The 20,277-nt window shown below is 37.2% G+C and overlaps 1 protein-coding gene across 1 annotated transcript in view; it reads right to left on the minus strand.

Annotated features, from left to right (window-relative positions):
* Positions 1-12,253: 12,253 nt before the first annotated feature.
* SH2D1A (SH2 domain containing 1A) overlaps positions 12,254-20,277 on the minus strand; it is a 360,889-nt gene continuing 352,865 nt past the window's right edge. The window contains exon 4 of the mRNA XM_044054339.1: positions 12,254-12,772. Within this exon, the coding sequence (XP_043910274.1) occupies positions 12,729-12,772 (44 nt within the window). The 3' untranslated portion in view covers positions 12,254-12,728. The remainder of the gene's footprint in view (positions 12,773-20,277) is intronic.

Genomic DNA, 20,277 nt, shown 5'->3' on the forward strand with positions numbered 1-20,277 from the left:
AAATGCTGGCATTCCCAAAACTAGTCTACTTAAATTTCTCTTCAGCTCCCTATTAAAATGTTAGGACTTAGCAATCTGAGTCCCGAAACCACATTTTAGGACTCGACAATCAGTCACATTTCAAATGGTTGCCTTCTCTTGACATAGTTCCAGCTTAGGACAGAGCACATAGGTTCATAGATTAGCACTAGGCTAACTGCCCTTGTGGGCCATTTTAAGCCTAGGCAATTACCTCCTGTGAGAATCAAACCATGCATCTTGTGTCTGTAAGGCAAACACTTTAAACATTATGCCAATCCCCCACCCACATATCACAGAGACGTTAAAAGAGGGACATTTGAGACATACCCTCAGAGATATTTTATTCATTGTGAATAGCTGCCATTTATTATAATGGTTCACAAATCCGTATGTAATGTAAAGATGGTCATTGCAAATTTTGCAGTGGAACTATTAACAATTAAATGCATCTACTATAAAGTTTTTGTGAATAAAGTTGGAGGCTCTCATACCATTTAAGCATCATACAATATGACATTCATCCAAGGACATACTGTTTGATAAAAGGCTTGACCTAGTAGCATGCACCACAACATAAAATGGCACAATCGCAAACAGCACTAGTATGATTAGTTTGTTAGTTCTACTACTGCCTATTTAACACTTTGACCACTGCATGATAATCTGTACTTAGTGTTCAGAGTGGTCTAGAGTCCCTGCTAAATCAGTTAATTTTTAGCAACAGTTACGATTCTGGAATGTAAAGATTGGGATCTGTAACTTCAAAAGATATAAAGCCAGATCTACAAGTACCTTATACAATTTAATATGCAAGCTAGCAGTTCCTAATGCCTTACATTTTTCAACATTTAAAGACCTGTTCAACTACTGTCAGTGAAAAAGTATCAAATATTCTTTCTGTTGCTCTTTAGGAGTGATCTGGTAAGCCCCTTACAAGCCTAGCCAAGTTCTGTCCTCATTTCCATGATCAGCACCTATTGCTCCTATCCAAGAGAGACACAGGGGGAACCCCTGGGGTGAGTTTACAATTACCGATCCAACTGTCCAGATTGCTATTGGGGGGCCAAACAGGTGCTCTGCTTGAAATTAATTGGGAGACTGCTCCACAGGTGTGGTAACCTCTGAGAGACAAATCTGTCCCTCCAGCAGGTTCTATTAATGTCATATATCAGGTTAAGGTCTTTAGAGTGAGTAATCTGTGAGCCATTGGACTTGCAGATCTGCAGCATTTCCAATAAAGTAGAGTCAGAGATTATCTTATGCACAAGGCAGAGATTGCTTCTGAGTAGTCAGTATGAAATGGAGAAGAATGAAAGTGATTTCAGCTGATCCACATATGACAGATGCTAAATACCTTGAATTCTCCTTGTGAGGAACTTTTGTGGTCTTTCCTATCGCTGCAGGTGCCTGGAAAGGTACATGCCAAAAGGAGTATTGTACTCAATTATTGGCCTGATGAGGAAAGAGTACAGGGAGGTTATAACTTCTTTTTTTCTGAAGGTAATGCCTTTACTTATGAGATGAGCAATATAGAATGTCCTTCTTACCACTGTGGAGACCCGGTAATCAAAGGTAAGTTTGCTGTCAACCTGTGTGCCCAGGTCTCTCACCACTGAGTGCATGCTTTGGGTGTTTCTATTGATGTGGTAGTTAGCAGGAACATTGCTCTGGGATGTTAATACATTTTTTGCATTGACTTTAAGGTCATGACATGTTGACATCATTTTGGGATTCTATGACCACTCCCAGTTTGCAGTCATCAGCAGACTTTGTCAGCCACAGATGTTTAGTTTTTGCTTGTACTTCAGAGAAATAGATTTCGAACAGGACTGACCCCTGTGGAACACCACTGGTTACAGGTCTGCTGTTGGAGGTTGATTCCCCCATTTTGACTGTATGGGTTCTATCAGTGAGCCAATTAGCAACCCACCTAATGATACAAAGGTCAATACCCAGCTGGGTGAGTTTGTCAATAATGCCTAAGTGGAGAATAGTGTCAAAAGCCTTGGCTAAGTCCAAGTAGGTTGTATGTCCTTGTCCAGGGCTCTGGTGACTGTCTCAAAGAAGTCCACCAGGTTTAACAGGCATGATCTCCCTTTTGACAAATCTAAACAGAGTAGGGTCAAGTGTTTGGAAATTGATGAGGCCCATTGATGTTTGCTCCATGGCCTTGCAGATAAGACTGTTGATTAGTTGTGTTGTTCTACTGGTTGGCTGTACCATATGACCTTTAACATTTTGTATTTAAATGAAATGAAATGTTTTTAGTTTGTAAGCACTGAGGAAGGGGAAACCCGGAAGCTTTGCTGAGTATCATTTTAATAAAAGGCGGAACGTCAATGTGCTCTTTTTTTCTTTTGCTTGTCCCCTTAGAATAAGACCAGAAACTAAGCCAATTATTGAAGTCAATGATCTGTTGTTTATATTGTGGAATCATCCTAGGTGAGGGTAATCTACTTCTCAAGTCTAGGGACACATAATCAGAGAGCTCAATCATGTCTTTCTTCATGTAGCCCAGGGAGGTAAATCTCAAATCATTCAGACCAACATGTATTATGGCCAAATCATAGTGGCATTTGTTGAGAGACTTGAATGCCTGCGTGATTTGATGAATCCATCCTGGCACCCGAAAGACAGCTGACCCTGACTTTCTCCTTGTTCAGCTTGGTGAGGAGGGCATCTGTGCGTCTCACTAAAGTGTCTCCTATGACTAAGATATTTGGAGTGGATGTACATTACCTTATGAGCTTTGATGGCGAGACACTTGTGCTTGTGTCTTTATGTGTATATGTGTTTCAGGTGTTATGGTTGGGTTTACTATGTATGTGTTTTGGAGGTCTCTGGTGTTAAGGTAGATTTTTTTTTGTGAGTACCACCGTATATGTTGGCCTACATTTATGCTGTGTGTCATGAGTAGGAATTGTGGAAGGTGGGCTGACAACCCGCACTGTATTGCTATCTATTGCATGAGAGCGCTGTGATTCCAGATCATAATGTAGGGAAATCTCTCACAAATGGTACAGGAATGGTTTAGAAGTAGGGGGTTGTCAGTGTATATGAGGCAGTTGCTACACTGCCTCAGCAGACCCATGTCAACCAGGCTGGTAAAAAAGGAGGGAAACTGACAGTTCATGGTCATAGGAATAATGTTGGTCTGGCTAGAACAGTTGAAGAGGGAATACAGCATGGCAAGTGTTAGTAGGTTTAGGCATGAAGAGTTTAGGTAATACTTGCGAAGCTAGAGAGCAAGAGTTTATAACCAGCAATCCCTCTGCGCAGTAGTGTGCAATGCTGTGCAATGACAAACCAGTTCAAACACAGTCTTTTCAAAGCAGAAAAACAAAAAAAAAGTCAAAGTTCAAATCATCCAATCAAAATGCCCTAAACAGAGCCCTGCAACAGTAACTGTACCTAGATCAGTCCAAACTGTACCTTCTTCCCATGAGGGTACAGGGGGGCATCTCTAGGCAAAAGTTTAACTGTTTTACAAACTCCAAAGGTCCAGGCAGTACTAGATTCAGGAAAAACCTGAACCTAGTCTATGCTAGTATTTTTCCAATGCAGCAGACAAGTAAAATGAACAAACAAGCAGATGAACAGTAATTACAGCTGTAAGAGGAATTCAATTAACATACGATCTAAAAATATAGTAAAATACAGTTGCACAGTTTAAACAGACAGACATGCAGCAAATATCATTTTAATTAATCATAAAGTGCAGAAAAGAGTTGAAAATCAGCACTTTTGTAGTCTCTAGGTAGGTATTTGGAAAACAGTAGAACAAGTGCAGAAGGCTTAATTCACTGCAGCTTTTTGAACACAAGCACAAACTGGTTCAAACATAGTCGTATTAAAATAGAAAAACAGGAAACAGCCAAAGTTGAAATTACCCAATAAAAATCCCCTAAACAGGGCCCTGCAACAATAACTCTAGCTAGATCAGTCCAAACTGTACCTTCTTCCCACAAGAGGACAGGGGTGGCCTCTCCAGACAAAAGATTAACTGTTTTACAAGTTCCAAAGGTCACAGACAGTACTAGATTCAGCAAAAACCTGAATCTAGTCTATGCTAGTGTTTTTTCAGTGCAACAAACAAGCACATGAACAGCAATTACAGCTGTAAGAGGAATTTGATTAGCAGTCAATCTAAAAAAATGCAGTAAAATATAGTTGCACAGTTTAAATAAACTGATATGCGGCAAATACTGTCTTAGGGAATCAGAAAGTGCAGAAAACAGTTGAAAATAAGCACTTATCTTTTGCAGTCTCTCAGCAAGTATTTGAAAAACAGTAGAGCAAGGACAGAAGGCCTAACTTTCTGCAGCTTTGAGCAACCAAGGGTTGGTCTGAGCCCACTGCTGCCAATACCAGGAATGACTACATTAGCAAACAATTTGGTGAGGACAAATTAACAAAGCTGCTGTATGACGATATTGTAGCACTACAAGCAGACTTTGAACAAGAATTTCAGCAAATGTTAGGAGACTCCAAGACAAAACTGGAGGTGGATGGGATAAACTAACAGACAAGATGGCTGTCATGGCAGCAAAGGAGGAAATCAAGAAAAAGCTGAAAGGTGAAATAGAACGCAAAACAGTGGAACAGGTTAACAGCTACAAGTATCTAGTAGGGATGGTTTTGGAAAAGGGAAGTCTGAATGTGGAGGTCATAGCTAGACTCTGAGATGCTACAGCCAACTAGCAAAGGGCATCAGGGTTAGTGTGTGACAGAAGAATGACAAAGATACTGTAAACTAAGGTGTAGCCAGATGGTTGTGGGTGGAGGTGGTGTGAAAGGGGACTAGGAGTCTCAGGTTGTGAGCTATGTGGTAAGGCAGCAAGGTTAAACCTTTTACAGTGGTGGAATCCAAAAACTATAAAGCCAGGTGGAAGTCAGCTTTAATTCTAAAGTAAGAAGAGGAAAAAGGGTTTATGAGATGCTTGAAAGGAAGATGTACTGAAGAAGACAAAGGGATAAAATCATAGCTATGGATTTAATGACACTGATAAGAGAAGCGATAAAGCCATGAGAAATTTGAACAAATGTCCAGAACTGATGCAGGGTACTAGTCCCTTAACATAGCAGGAACTTATGGAAATCATAAAGAGAAACAGGACTTTGTGCTTTATTGTTGACATATTTATGAAAATTCAAATGATCTTCTGTCAATATGGATCATTGATCCCTGTGTGTGGTAAGGTGGTTTGTCACAAAGCAAAATGAAGCTACAGGAGATTGTAGTAATGCTACTAGATCCCAAAAGTGTTTTTAATGACACTGATAAGAGAAGCGATAAAGCCATGAGAAATTTGAACAAATTTCCAGAACTGATGCATGGTACTAGTCCCTTAACATAGCAGGAACTTATGGAAATTATAAAGAGAAATAGGACGTTGTGCTTTATTGTTGACATATTTATGAAAATTCAAATGATCTTCTGTAAAGATAGATCATTGATCCCTGTGTGTGGTAAGGTGGTTTGTCACAAAGCAAGAATGAAACTACAGGAGATTGTAGGAATGCTACCAGATCCCAAAAGTGTTTTTACTTTGGGCAATTTAAGCATTTTTAAACTCAAGCCATACTTGACAACGTTTCTCTGGTAAACTCAAATAGTTGGAAGTGTGCTATTGGTATGCTAGGTGATTTCTACCATATATTTTGTAAATACCTCATGCTAATTATACTAAAACCAGACTTTCAGGAAATATATGAATGAATATGGCCAGATAAGATTAAAGTTACTGCTTCTTTATTTCAGAATAGTATTACTAATGTGAACATACTGAGCAAAACTAAAAGATGAACCCTGTTCAACCTAACAACCCAGTGCTTTGAATGTCAAAGTGAAGAAATTCAATGAAGCACGGGTAAATAGTGGGAGTAACTATAACTCTCTTAAGGTAGCCAAATGCCTCGTCATCTTATTAGTGACATACATGAATGGATGAACAAGATTCCCACTGTCTCTACCTACTATCTAGTGAAACCACAACCAAGGGAACGAGCTTGGCAGAATCAACGGTGAAAAAAGACCCTGTTGAGCTTGACTCTAGTCTGTCACTGTGAAGAGACAGGACAGGTGTAGAATAAGTGGGAGGCCTCAGCTGCTGGTGAAATACCACTACTCTTATAATTTTTTCACTTAGCTGGTGAGGTGGTGGGGCAAGTTCCACTGGGGCTCTCGCTTCTGGCTTCACCACCCACATGGATGGGGGCAGCCCACTGTGGGGATAGTGTCAGGTGATGAGTTTGATGGGGAATGTGTTACTGGAAAACAGAAACAAGTGGTCTGTCCTACAAATGATGATATAAAATTATACACGTAAGCTATAGAAATGGCTGTACAAATTTGAGGCTCACAGAGAATAGTAAAACTGGCTTGTTGGTGTTTGAGTATGACTTTGCCATATAACATTGGTCATTTTCAAATATTGAGCTTCCAGATGACTGGCGATTCATCCATCCATCCCCAACCCCTCTCCCATTTTTGCACATAGGGTCGGAGTGTCACTGCAACAGTGATAATCATCTAGAGCCAAGGTTTACACCACAGGGTGGCTAGCCCTACCGAGGTAATTCATCTGTATCCCACACTCGCACACATGCTCACACCTAGGCCAGTTTAGAATGTCCAATTCACCTGCTACATGTCTTTGGAATGAGGGAAGAAACCAGAGCAGCCAGAGTACACCCATGTGAACACAGGGAGGACATGCAGACTCCACACAGAAGGCACCCCAGCTAAGAATTGAACCAAAGAGCCTCTTGCTATGAGGCGACAACACTAACCGTTTCACCGTTAATATAAAGAATAAATTTATAAAAACTGTTTTCAGTTTAGGATTTTTTTTTTCTGGCATTGTAAGTTATTATAAATGCTTGGCAAACAGAATTTTTGAATTACTGTATGATATATCAAAATGTATTGTTCAAATGTACTCCTATATTATATGTTCATGAGGTATGAGGTATTTTATACTTGCAACTGTAAATGTGGCATCCTGTGAATAAAGCTGTTGACTGATGCAAAAAAATAAAAAGTTAATGATGCAGAGAAGGCTTTTAATAAATCTAGTCAGAGATGTATTCATTACTTAGCTCTGCTTAATTTTTCCCTAAGGTTCATTTTAATATTACAAAAATGTTATTAGGCTTGATTAATGGTGGCTAATCGTGGGCATCGTATACCCCAGGTTATAAAGTTGGGTATGTGAATGCATCAAGGCTGCCTCAGCTCACTCCACTTATTTATTATGGTCATTGAAATCAAGCAACATTTCTGTGAAATGATCTTGAAGTAGATGATTTGTGAATCAGATCAGGGGAACATAAGATTAGGTTATTCACAAACTACTTAACACAGTTTTTAGTAATCTGGAGGAACCCTACTGTAATTTGGGGAGTATTTTAATACCTCTGAAAAATCCAGTAGATTATACTTGAAATTAATTTAAATCTAAGTCCTTGTTGATTGGCTTTATTCCTATTAGAAGGTTGTACGAGATGTATGATTTTAAATGGGAGTTCTCTCTAAGATAATTATTGTTCATGTGGTTGCCTCTGTTAAGAAAATAGTATGACTTAGAGAGCCTGAAGGAAACAGAGTTATACCTACTTATAATCTGATTCTTCATCTCCACAGAACAAAGGTTGTTAGCTATAAAAGTGTCACTGTTTCTTAGGCTAAGACATGAGATTTTAATGATTGGTTCAGGTTCCACCAAAAATCTTTTCCTGATCTGGAATAAAGAGCTGCTATACATTGTCATTGCCTCAGGTTCCCAGGAAAAGAATCAATCTCTGCTGGATCCCATTTTTTTCCAAGGCAGGATCAGATATGCCAGATGCTGAGAGGTACACAGTAAAGTGATTATAGTGTAAATCTGGACCTTATTGCAAAGATCATTTTATCTTAAACTCTGGGAATATACTGATATTGAGCTCCTTCTTTTTAAGAGTGTATGTGCCTATTCAAGTTTGCTGAAAGCACTGACTTTAAATGACCTCCCTTTCTTGGTTAGAAAATCAAGCTCCAATTCTTTTCATATCTGAACAGACCACAAAAGAAAATAATTCTGATCTGAAAGTTATATTTAATGCTTGGGCTCCATAGAGCATTTTCAGTCTCTTATGTATTTTAGTGATGCAACTCGAATATCTTTTTTCTGACTTGAAACAATACTTCGGCATTCCTGAATCTTAGTTTTACAAGTATTTACAAAAATAAGCATTTAGTCATTTCAGAAGGGTTGGAACACAAAATAGTTGCTAATGAGATGTTTCACTGATACTGTCGTTGAAGGAGACCCATTGGTGCATATGCCTTCCAGAATTCTTAAAGTTATATATAACCTATTTCCAGTTTAGCCACTGTCAAATACAGCAGAGTCGGAGAAGATATTGGGTTTTTATTTTGAAAACCATGATACACCATCACTCTTGCAGACATTTCAAGGTCAGTTTGGATGTTGGCAGTGGGCATTGTTGATCTGGAAAGTCTTGCATTATTTGAACACTCTTCAGTATTTGTTTCATATGTTTCTATCTAAACCTTTAGCTGGAGATACCAAAGTAAGACAATATTATCCTGACAGCATGGTTACTGGTTCTTTTACAGATTATCGCTATAATAAGCTGTTATAATTTAAAAATTAATTATAGATAATCTAAAATGTCACATTTCAAATCATTAAAGAGTTAGTTCAATGCAGGATCAGGATTTTGTCATATGTGTCCCTAAGTAGAACTACAACATACTGAAATTCGTAGTTACAGTTGGTCAAAACTACATGTACAAGTGGAAAACTAGTCAAACTTCACTAACAACAAAAGAAAAAACATGGATTTATACATCTCTTACTGAAATGCATAGTGTTTTGTAAAATAACGTGATGGGAGACACAAGTGCAACAGTACTGGAATATTTGTTCGTTTTAGAAAATCAAATATAAAATCCTTATGGCTAATTTTTTGTAAGTTGGAAAATATAGGTGGTTTCAGAGTTTACCAAGGTTTGCTTGTTTAGCTAGAGGTTTGGAGTTGGGATACACATTATCTGACTTTTACCAGAAACTCACTAAACAAGTCAATATTGATATCACTAAGGTTTAACTGTACAGTTTGCACCAGTCTGGATACAGGTTGGATATTGTAAATAGTTCATCAGTTTCAGTCTAATTTTGCATGGTTAGGAGTTCTGTGTTCTCTTAGATGTAGGAATGTGAAGAGCTATGTGAAATGTATAAATGAGGTTTGGGAACAAACCAATTTGTCCAGGGGCATCTTCAGCAGAGGGTCAAGTAGTAGAAGAAAGTTAACGTGGTGGGGATGGAAGGGTTAAATTGGGAGAGTAGGAGGTTTGGGAGGAAATGAGGTAAGTTCAAGGAGATGCTTAACTGGTTGTGTGTGAGAGTAACTGGGTAAGGGATCAAATTTTGGCATGAACTTACTACCCACCCTCCCTCCCTCTTTTAGGAATGTTGAGGACTGTGTTGTTATGTTACATGTTTTGTGTTTAAGTGTAGAAGAGGGGCAGGTTGTCCCTCTTCTGTTCCCCCCGCTTGTGTTTGATGTTTAATACAATGAGCTGGAGAATGAAAGTGAGTGATGGTATGCTGCTTGATAAATAAAAGTAAATGAGTGGAGGGGAGGATGCTGCTTGATAAGTAAAAGTAAGCTAGTGGAGGGGAGGATATTGCTTATTTGGTTTGGGTGAGCTAGGTTACACTGCCCTAGTAAATAGTTATATGGATGTTCATGCTGTGATCAATAAATTAAAATATGGTTCAATTAAGGTATGTATATGGAAGTTTAATAAAGATAGTTAAATGTCATTTAGTGTGGAGCATTTATTGAAGGGGACCAGGACAAATGTTCTTTATAGTAATGATGCAGTTGTACAGTGAGAATTAAACTGTTTTTACACTTTGTTTCCTAAAAAAGCTGCAAAAAATGCATTTTTTCAAGTTGGAATGGAACTTTCACCACCTTGAAAGTATCTTGGTTTAAAAGAGATTTTTGTTTTATTTTGGAAACATTAACATCCTAGACTACTAAACCAGGACTGCATCTCTTTTTATGTTTGTACTGTTGTTCAGATTTTGCTAACATTAACTTGCAGAGATTGCCTATATTTTCCTCTTTGTTTTGATTTATGGACTCAAACTTTATTTTAACCAGAAAGTAGTATGTGTGTATACTGTACTGGATTGAAAATACAGTCTACTTTCCAAGGCTTTCCTGAGTTTTACCTAATTTTATATTAAACAAAGCTTATGGGTGATATCTTATTTATTAGTTTGTAATGGTAACTTTACAGCATTCTTCTGACCATTGATATCTCACTTTTATTTTTAAGAAAATGTTTGACTATATGATGATATCATTTTATGTATTGGTTAGTCCACTGGGAAGTGTTCAGTAAATGAGACATTGGTACCAGATAAGTCTGATTGGTTGTAGAATGTGTTTTAAGCAGGGAATAGAGTCTAGTTAGTGTTGGTAAACTTGCAGTAGAAGGCATTGGGCACATACCAAGGTGGATGAAACCCTGGCGACTCTGATCTATAGCTGTGCATTTGCCATAAGTTCTCAAGGCCAGTGTCACTCTGTCTGCTTATCTGATTACCAGCAGAGCAATAGTTAAGACCCAAAAGCCCTGCACAGTATACTTTATGAATGGGGTGTTATTTTAATACAAAGCAATAACTGTATTTTTCTATTTTGAGTTATACACTTATGTTTGACTCTCTGATATATTTATCTGGTTTGGAATCAAGGAACACCTTTAATTTCAATAGCTGAGATTATGTACACTATGAAATTCAAATGTTTATTTTTTGTTTTTTATCTGTTAGTATAAATCATTGAATATTGCCTTGGACTTGATGATCCTCCTAAAATTCATGGAAAATCTGTAACTGATTTTTAAAAGCTATAAAGAAAATGAAGCAAAAAAAAGAAGACAATTAGCAAAACTTCAATCTACAATAATTAAGTCACAAAAGAAGCACAAAACAGTTTCATACTAAGTTTAAACTGCAGTGCTAGCTACAGAAACTTGCACTATAATCCTGCCACTGTACATCACATCCTGTGACCATGAGCAAAACCTTTGTCACGGAGCAAAAGCATATGAACAACACTGTTTTGATGGATAACAACTGGAACTATTAAACCAGAGGTATAAGCTGTTCTCATAATCAGCCATGTGCTGGCACTGTGTTGTAAATGCAGGTAATTTACCTTCTTCACAATACGAGGTCAAGGATACAGTAAGTGTGTACTTTTACTTCATAACTTTACATACACTAACAAACACATTAACTTCACTTAGGCAGAGTTTAATACTTGAAAGGTTTGTATACAGAATCTATAGCATGCAACAACTGATATATTGGGCCCATTTTTCAAAGCTGCAGCTTTACTAGATGAATCACATTAACTGAATATTCTTCCCCCTGAGGTAGAAGTACTGTGACAATATGTTTCATTCACTGTGCTGGCTGTCATAGATTAGAACATTATCTGAGTAATTTTATTTTCTGGGAAAAGATTTTGCAAAACTTCTGCCATCAAGTGTATGAGACAGCTGCAGCTACGTATGGTCTCAAATAGTAAAAGCTTACAGTGTATTAATCTAACAGTGGAGAATCTGATAACAGGCAAGACCCATGTGGTCTATTTCCATTCCTAATAAATATATGTCAGAGCCTGCTTAAACAAGTGTCCCTCTAACCACCCATTGTTGCCTCATGTCATGAAAAAGGGCATGTTTTTGAGTTCCATTACTGTTTTTGGCCTGACTTTTTCTTCAGAAAGATTTTTTTTTCAAATCTAGCTTATGTTTACTAGGAAACATTTCTTCATTTTTTTTCTGAAGCTAAACAGCTGCAGTCTTGTATGGGCAGACATTCAATTTTCTCCCCTGAGGAAAGGGTGGGAATTGACCTTTCAACTTGGCCAACCTTTAATGACATGACACTTTAATTTGTACAAACTCACAAAACAATTTATAAACCCATAATCTATGTTGGTACTATATTACATTGTAAGGAACAAACACAAGAAGCAAGACAGTTTCCATTCAATAACTTTTTTTTAGTCAAAGCATGAAATGACTGAATAAGGTGGAGTTTCATAACTGTGAACACCTTTCCTCAAAAACTACAGATGCTTAAATGTAAACATAAACCTTAAATAACACAAAATAGTTATTAAAAGAATGGTATACAGCAAATATAATAGTTTAAATGTATAAAAAAGTACTACAGCATTTTAAAAAGCTCCAAAACATTATTTGCATTTTTTTTTTATTACTTTAGAACTATTTTTAAATGTCAACCAGATAAGCCAACTGGACATAAGCTCCCTTATCAGAGATGATCTAGGAGTGCTGTCCAGTTAGGTGGCTTACTCAGAGTCGCACAGTGCGCAAAAGGAAGTTGAGGGATTCATGGACTACAGGAAGCAGCTCTTTACTAGCTCATAAGCTTAATCCTCTTCATTAACTGCCAGACATTTATTTACAAAGCAATGAACCCCATGTAGGACGCAGTCACATTTTGATACTGTGTTCTTTGATTCAATAGAAAAAAAAAACTGTTGCCAGGCAACCACATTAAATGTTCAGGTTACATAAATCTTTTCTGGTAAATTAAGACTGATTGTCAGTTCATTTTTTTCTACGGTATTCCAGCTATAGTTCATGAAGCATTCATAAAACGATACTCCTCATCAGAGATTTTGCCTAGAATTAAAAAGAAATGCAAATTTTTAGTAAATAAATCACAGCATATTTCACAATATTCCACACAGCAAACAGAATACAATATAAAACCACTATGTGGAAACACTTCAACAATTTGCCCTACAATTTTTAATGAATTCATTCATTAATCATTGTAACCTTGCATCAACTAGTTACAATTATAATGGTTTTATGGAATACCACTTGATTCACAGCATACAAGGTTTAGACTAGAATTTTACTTTCTCCATGATCATATATCTTTATAGACTTTATCTGATCAAAATCCTAAATGCAAAATAGCCTTGGGAGTTAAATTTATATCTCCTGCAATTGCTAGTTCCTGGAGCAGTCTGCCTCTCTATGTTAGGCAGAGCAGTTCTTTAATTGTTTTTAAGAATAAGTTAGCAACTTTGTTTATGAGTACAAGTTACTCATGGAATTTGGAATGTGTTCTGATGGTCAAACTATGAATCTATGAAATGATGACATTTTCAAACATGCTTGAGATGCAAGCAAACAAGTATCATGAGCTAGTAAAATTAAACCTGAGAAGTAAAGTTGTAAGCATAGCCTAGAGTTTAGATTAATGAGTCATGGATGACACTCTCTCTTGTATCTGGCTTGCATTTTATTCTACAGTCAATACTGTAAACTGCTAGTTGGATAGTTAAGACTAACCAATTTTAAAAAATAGGTATGTAATGTAATATGTAGCACAGATGGAAGTGGTGGTTAAGGCTACAGGAAAGAAAGAAACTGTATAAGCTTATTTCTGCAATGTGAAGAGATGGTTATTTTTAATAGTGGTTGCTGTAACACAAATGGTTCTTCAAGAAAATAACAAGTCTGTTTTAGTTATGACGTAACCTGTTCTTTGTTTTCAGTATGCTGACTAGCTGAATCTTACAAAATATTGTCTGGACTGCATTTTACAAACTGCTGTACGTTTCTTATCTTTGTCATGTGGTGGATTCCAGTTGTTGTAAGTACTAATAGTATGTATGTATTTATTTTATGTGCTGTAACAATGTAATGACAGACGCTGTCATGGTCAGTATGTAAATTATGCATGTTGTTTAGCATCTGAATAACTTTAAATAATAAAACAATCTTCAGTAACTGCATGTCTCTTGTCCTTCATCCTTTCCTGCATGCATGCATGCAGAAAAAAACAGGATTTTAGAAGTTTTCTTATCTGGTTCAATTATAAGTTTGATTATCCGAACTACCCTAGGTCCCAATTAGTTCGGATAATCGACTCTCTACTGTACATACAAGCAGAAATGGTCCAGTAAAGATATTTTTTCAAAGATACAAGAATTATATAAAGAATTTATTTTCGATTCTCAAAATAAGTAAGACCTCAAAGATCCTCTGCCATGAATAAAACTTTTCATCAGAAGAGTATTACAGTTTCTGTTTTGTATCACTGCTTGGTTGAAATCTTATATTCCACATAATAGAAATGAGTAAAAACAAAATGAAAACTCCAGCAAAGCTAGAACTTCCACTGAGTAACCTCCTAAACCTCTTGTATCAGAGGCACATGGGATATATTTCTTCCTATTCATATGCCCATCTCTCTCCTGTTCCAAAGTTTATTCATTGAAGTCATGACCACATTTCGCAATACAACAATCCTCAAATAAATTCAGTCGATGGGTTATTTAATCTTTCAGTTGTTAAAAACGCACTCTGATCGGTTTTATTAACTTGCTCAGCTCATTCTGTTGTGTTCTGTCAGTGCATTTTAAACACAGTAACCAAATGCCTAGGTGAAGTGGGATGCCATTTTAAACACAGTAACCAAAAGTATAGGTGAAGCGGTACACCATTTTAAAACACCTGACTACATCATTCTACTATGCCAATCATGCCTGGAAGCTAATGCACTCATATAATGGTAGATGGTTGTGTGGTTTGCTGAAGTGAAATTCATAGGATCATGACTTGACTTAAGGGAAGTTGAAATCTAACTGCTAATTTTACATATTTGGAAAAATGATATGAAACCATATTTTTCCTGTGTGTGTGTGTGTGTGTGTGTGTGTGTGTGTGTGTGTGTGTGTGTGTGTGTGTGTGTGTGTGTGTGTGTGTGTGTGTGTGTGTGTGTGTGTGTGTGTGTGTGTGTGTGTGTGTGTGTGTGTTGGTATACATATGTTTGTGTATATATGAGTATGTGTATAAAAACAAAGGAGCAGTAACTGTTCCTTTGCTCCAAGACTACTAGACAAGGGAGAATGTTTCCTTCTCTCCAAAGTACAGTGACCTTGAATTTGATTATATTAAATGTATGTGGGAGAACATGCAATGCTTCCCTAGGCACATCATATCTGATCATAAGTATAAACTGAAATTGGTCTTCCTTCCAGGAAACTGTTTGCAGCAGGACAGTTGTCATTTTAAGTGCTGTTGAATCTCACTTCAGCATAATAACCTACAGCCTCCAGTAGCACATAGATTCTCTGCTTATCTTATACCATATTTCCAGCACATACAGGATACCTCAGCATACAACAAACATAATAACTTTTTCAGATATCATATGCTGTCTTATGCAAGTTTTAAACTGAGGGTAATACACTGCTAGCAGTTCAAAAAGATTATTCACACCATTTCTTATAGAGTCCACTATTTCTACATCCTGCTGACAAACTTAAAGCTGTTTCTCTTTTCTTTATAATTACAGTACAATAACAAACTCCACTTAATTATGAGGAGGACATAAGAAGCCATGTCTGACAAACTCTGACATTATATTCAGCTACGATATTTATTTATGATTACTAACAGTGAAGCACAGCATATGTACTCATGCTATGGATGAGCAGAAGCTAGCCTTAGTCATAAAAATGTTACCCCTTGATCCATATTGTTACCCCTTAATGTAATCAAAATATGTAAATTTGTAATGTATATTGATTCACTTCCATAATCCACCACTGGTTAAGTTTTTTTGCACATTCCAATAGAAAAGCTTCCCCGATACATTTGCTTATGTGCCACATGTAACCTTTTGGGGGGGGGGGTGGCACAGGTGATGTAGATTTGGTGCATTAGACCCCCTTAATCAAAGAATATTCACAAGCAGGGAAGGTGCCACTCTGCCTTTTAATACTCATGAAGAATATACAATGTGAATAGAAAGACAAGAAATAGAAGTCATCAAGGCTCTAAAACTAGGAAGAACAGGAAAGAGTAGCAGTACTGGAAAATGATCTAAGATGGCTACATCTCCACTACTGGGACATTCTAAGTCTCAGGAAGTCAATGTATTTGTAAAAGTTCTTATGTAAACATTTTTACTTCCCAAATCCCATCCTTTGAGAAATGAAGATTAAACTGTCTTTTTTTATCTAAGACATATCAGTATGAATTAGATTTACATTTTAACTGGTATTATTGGTTATCAATGTAATGGAAAAAGACTGATCAGCACCATATTATATAAAAAAATACCTACTTATGAGGACCCCAGCTTTACAATCATGTGCATTTAATTGGCAGTTATGTAAGAGTTATATTCAGATTACTGCCATGATCTGTCACAAAACATGCACGATTATATGAAAAGGCTTGTGGCAGAGGCAGCTAGTAGTACTGACTGCTGGGCTGCAGTCTTCCCTCAAGAAAAAAGAAAAAAATATATCAAAGAAACTGATTTTTTAATTGACTTTTTTTTAGTTAAAAAAAACTTTACTGTTACTGAAATTGCAACTACACACATGCATGGATATGTAAGGCATTCTGAGGTTCTTTAAAAAAAGAAAAAAAATGAGATTACACCACTTACTGGGCAGTTTTTAAAACAGCCAAGCAAAACATCTACTCCACTCTGTGAATAAGGCAATCACACTTTATTACAGACCTTCCTGCCTTCTGCAAAAGGCAGACACATCAAGAGTAAACGGCACACCTCTCAACCTCTTAGAGCAAAAACATTGGACAAAGCCTAAAATGATGGGGAGACAAGGGGACAGATTTTAAATATTGCTTTTACAAACTTAGAAAGTTGATAGAATAATAGGTTTTGCATTAGCATGAATTATTTGAAGGATGTGGAGTCTTAAACTCAAATGTTTGTCATTATTTAATGACTTCAATCAACTATTTGCCAGAAAAGTAAAAATTTTAGGAGGAACACACCAAAAATCTGGACATTCTGTGAAAACCTGTACAGTTGAGAGAAAACAGTTCATTTGGGCTGCTGTATGAAGCAGTGAGGAGCCATTTCTATTTGCTCAGGCTGCCTCAGGTGCCTCAAACTGAGGAAGTTTAAGACTAATAGCAAAAGAAGCAATGGGCAAGTGGGGAAATATGAGCATGGGAGAACGTTTTACCCAGGCCTAATCTAAAAAGTTGTCTGGGGAAGTATGAGCAAGGGAGAACGTTTTACCCAGGCCTAATCTAATCAGTTGTCTGGGGAAGTATGAGCATGGGAGAACGTTTTACCTGGGCCTAATCTAATCAGTTGTCTGGGGAAGTATGAGCATGGGAGAATGTTTTACCCAGGCCTAATCTAAACAGCTGTCTGGGGAAGTATGAGCATGGGAGAACATTTTACCCGGGCCTAATCTAATCAGTTGTCTGAGGAAGTATGAGCATGGGAGAATGTTTTACCCGGGCCTAATCTAAACAGCTGTCTGGCATGTAAGAAAGTAAGGATTTCAAGAGTGTGTGTGAGTGTGTGTGAGTGTGTGTGAGTGTGTGTGTGTGTGTGTGTGTGTGTGTGTGTGTGTGTGTGTGTGTGTGTGTGTGTGTGTGTGTGTGTGTGAGTGTGAGTGTGAGTGTGAGTGTGAGTGTGAGTGTGAGTGTGTGTGTGTGTGTGTGTGTGTGTGTGTGTGTGTGTGTGTGTGTGTGTGTGTGTGTGTGTGTGTGTGTAAAATATCTGTTTGGGAATCATAGATGCTTTCAACTGTCCCTGATTTTGCTGCATTTTATTTTGTTTTGTCCCTTGAAGTATGTCTGATTTGTTAGTAAATCACTAATAGTAAAAAAGCAGGGCATTATAGTTTCATTAGTCTTACTGTTCAGAAAATGCATGTGATGGAAAATCTCTTGCTATTTTAACTTTTTAAGAGAAGTATAGTTATATTTAAAAACTCTTTCTGATGTTTAGTCTTTGTCCAGTCATTATTGTTGACTTCATCCAGAAGTCTTGAGCAAAAATTTTCAGAGGTATAGTGGGGGAAGAAGGGCACAGAAGTTCTTAAACTGTCTCTGATTTTTGCTTCACATTTTTTGTTTCCTTACTTGTAAAGTCGTTACAGATTGCAGTTACTAAATAATGACAGCCATTTGAGTTCCAGACTTAATATTCTGCAGAAAAAAAAACGTGCTAATACAATACCACCTATTCCTGCAACTTGCTTAGTATAATAAATATCTGTCCCTGCTTTTCGTCACTTGCCCCTCATTATTTTTTCAGCACTCTCCTCGATTCCTGAGCTAAGATGTTGAGAAGTATTTGTTTTGGAACAGGCCACATACTATGTTCTAACAGTAGTGAGTTGAGAAAATAAATTCCTGTGTGGCAGGGCAGCTATATTTATTAATTTGATCACAATTAAACATCTGAGGTCTACAGCTGTAATAGATGGAAGTGTGTCTGGGCATGTGTGTGTATTTGTGTATGTAGTTGCTGGGGTTAAAATTATACACACAGGCTAATTATTATTTTTTATTTTATTATATTCTGATATCTGAGGTGTGCACAGTCAGCAATGTTAGGTTTAACTGCTTAGTATGAGGGGTGTCTGTAGATGGATGTGAATGACATTGTTGTCATTTGTAAAAGCTAGGCAATCATTATTCTGGTTTTACAGAAGTAGTATACTTTTGTGAGAAGCCAGGTGATATACTTTACTAGATATATTTGCAACAAAATCAGACAGCTGATGTGTGTAGGCAATCAAGTGTATGTAATTGATGAATATGTGGGCTACCTGTGATGGAAATGACTGTGTGTGTGGTGAAGGGGTTGCAGTGAATTTAAAACTAAGAAGCTGAATATTTCTTTTTCATTTTCCATCAGTCAAACATCGGCATTCTGCTAAATAAGTGACTTAGTGGGACAGTGTTGCAGGATGTGAGTGATAGCAACTGATCACTAGCAGATTGTCATAGATCATACTGGGTGGTGTTACCATCTAAAACTGCTTGGTCTCCTAATTTAGTTTTTGGCTGTGATGCCTTCTGTGTGAGTTTGCATGTATTCCTGTCTCTGTGTAGGATTTATTCACTTGTTTTGGTTTCTTCCCCCAGACATTCAGCTGCATAACATATGTCTCTTGACATTTCTACTTTTACTTTCATCCCAATCTAGCACAGATGCTACCTATCTTTTTGTAGGGGTAGGAAGATGTCAGTACTCTCACATGGGATTTGTATATCCTTATAAAGTATAAGTATCCTTATAAAGTTTGTCTTCTTGGTTTATTGGAGAACTACTATTTTGTTTGCTTTCAACATTCAGCTTTAGATACAATATATTATTCTTTGAAAGAAGAAATGAGACAAAATGTCTTCCCTTACTTATGATTTTGTTTGTTCAGGCCATTAGCCAAAGTGTAAAAAAAAATAAAAATATGTAAAATGTACCTCAGAGTATCTGGGAATCTGACTCCTGGGAACTAGCAAACCCCAGACCCCCATGCTTAATTCAGTCACTTGCTCAAAATGTATTACAGTGAAGTACTGGTCAGTTAGGCAACATTAAAATCATGAGGGGGAGATAAGAAGTAAAATAAAGTGTGGAAACAAAATAAGAAATAAGTAGTCAGTCAGTCTGAATGGTATGGGGCCAGGAAGAAGGGGAAATCTTGAGAGAGACACTGACGAGGTGCAGGGGAATAGTGTACAGCAGATGCCACCTATAGAGTCCTTTGTCTAAGACTTCATTACTTGTAAGGCTGGCCTTGATTGCAAACAGATATCCAAGATGTATATATTCAGCAAAATGGCTATCAGTGAGTACATACTGTTTGTCTCAATTCAAGTGAATAACCCCATCTGCTGTTTGATCACAGGAAATTGTGATTGACTTGCTGTATTACAGTCTCGCCCCACACATTCAATTGTTTCATGCAGCCCCCCACACACACACACACACACACACTTGCTTTGACATCACCACTGTCTTGTGGGATTGTTATTTAATGGGAAAACACATTAATTTGAACTGATATTATTTAACAACCATTCCATACTGGGTGACTGTGAAAAAAAAAGTTGATAGGAAAAAACTATGCATCAGTAATATATTAGCTGATTAGCTTACTGGTGTTATTAGTGGATGATCTTGTAAATATTGGCTAATAACAGTGGCTTAAGGCTACATGCCCACTAGTAGCATGAACATTTATATCATCACCATCATCATTATGGTCACTGACAGTTTAGGTACACCATCTGGTTTCTGTGTTCATTCACACAAACACTTGGGGAAGAATGCTATTTTGAGGTGTGTCTCATTTGTTTCAAGAAGCAGCGGCTTCTACATT

This window comes from Protopterus annectens, chromosome 13.part0 (genome assembly GCF_019279795.1).
Source record: "Protopterus annectens isolate FY-2018-M chromosome 13.part0, PAN1.0, whole genome shotgun sequence".
NCBI lineage: Eukaryota > Metazoa > Chordata > Ceratodontiformes > Protopteridae > Protopterus > Protopterus annectens.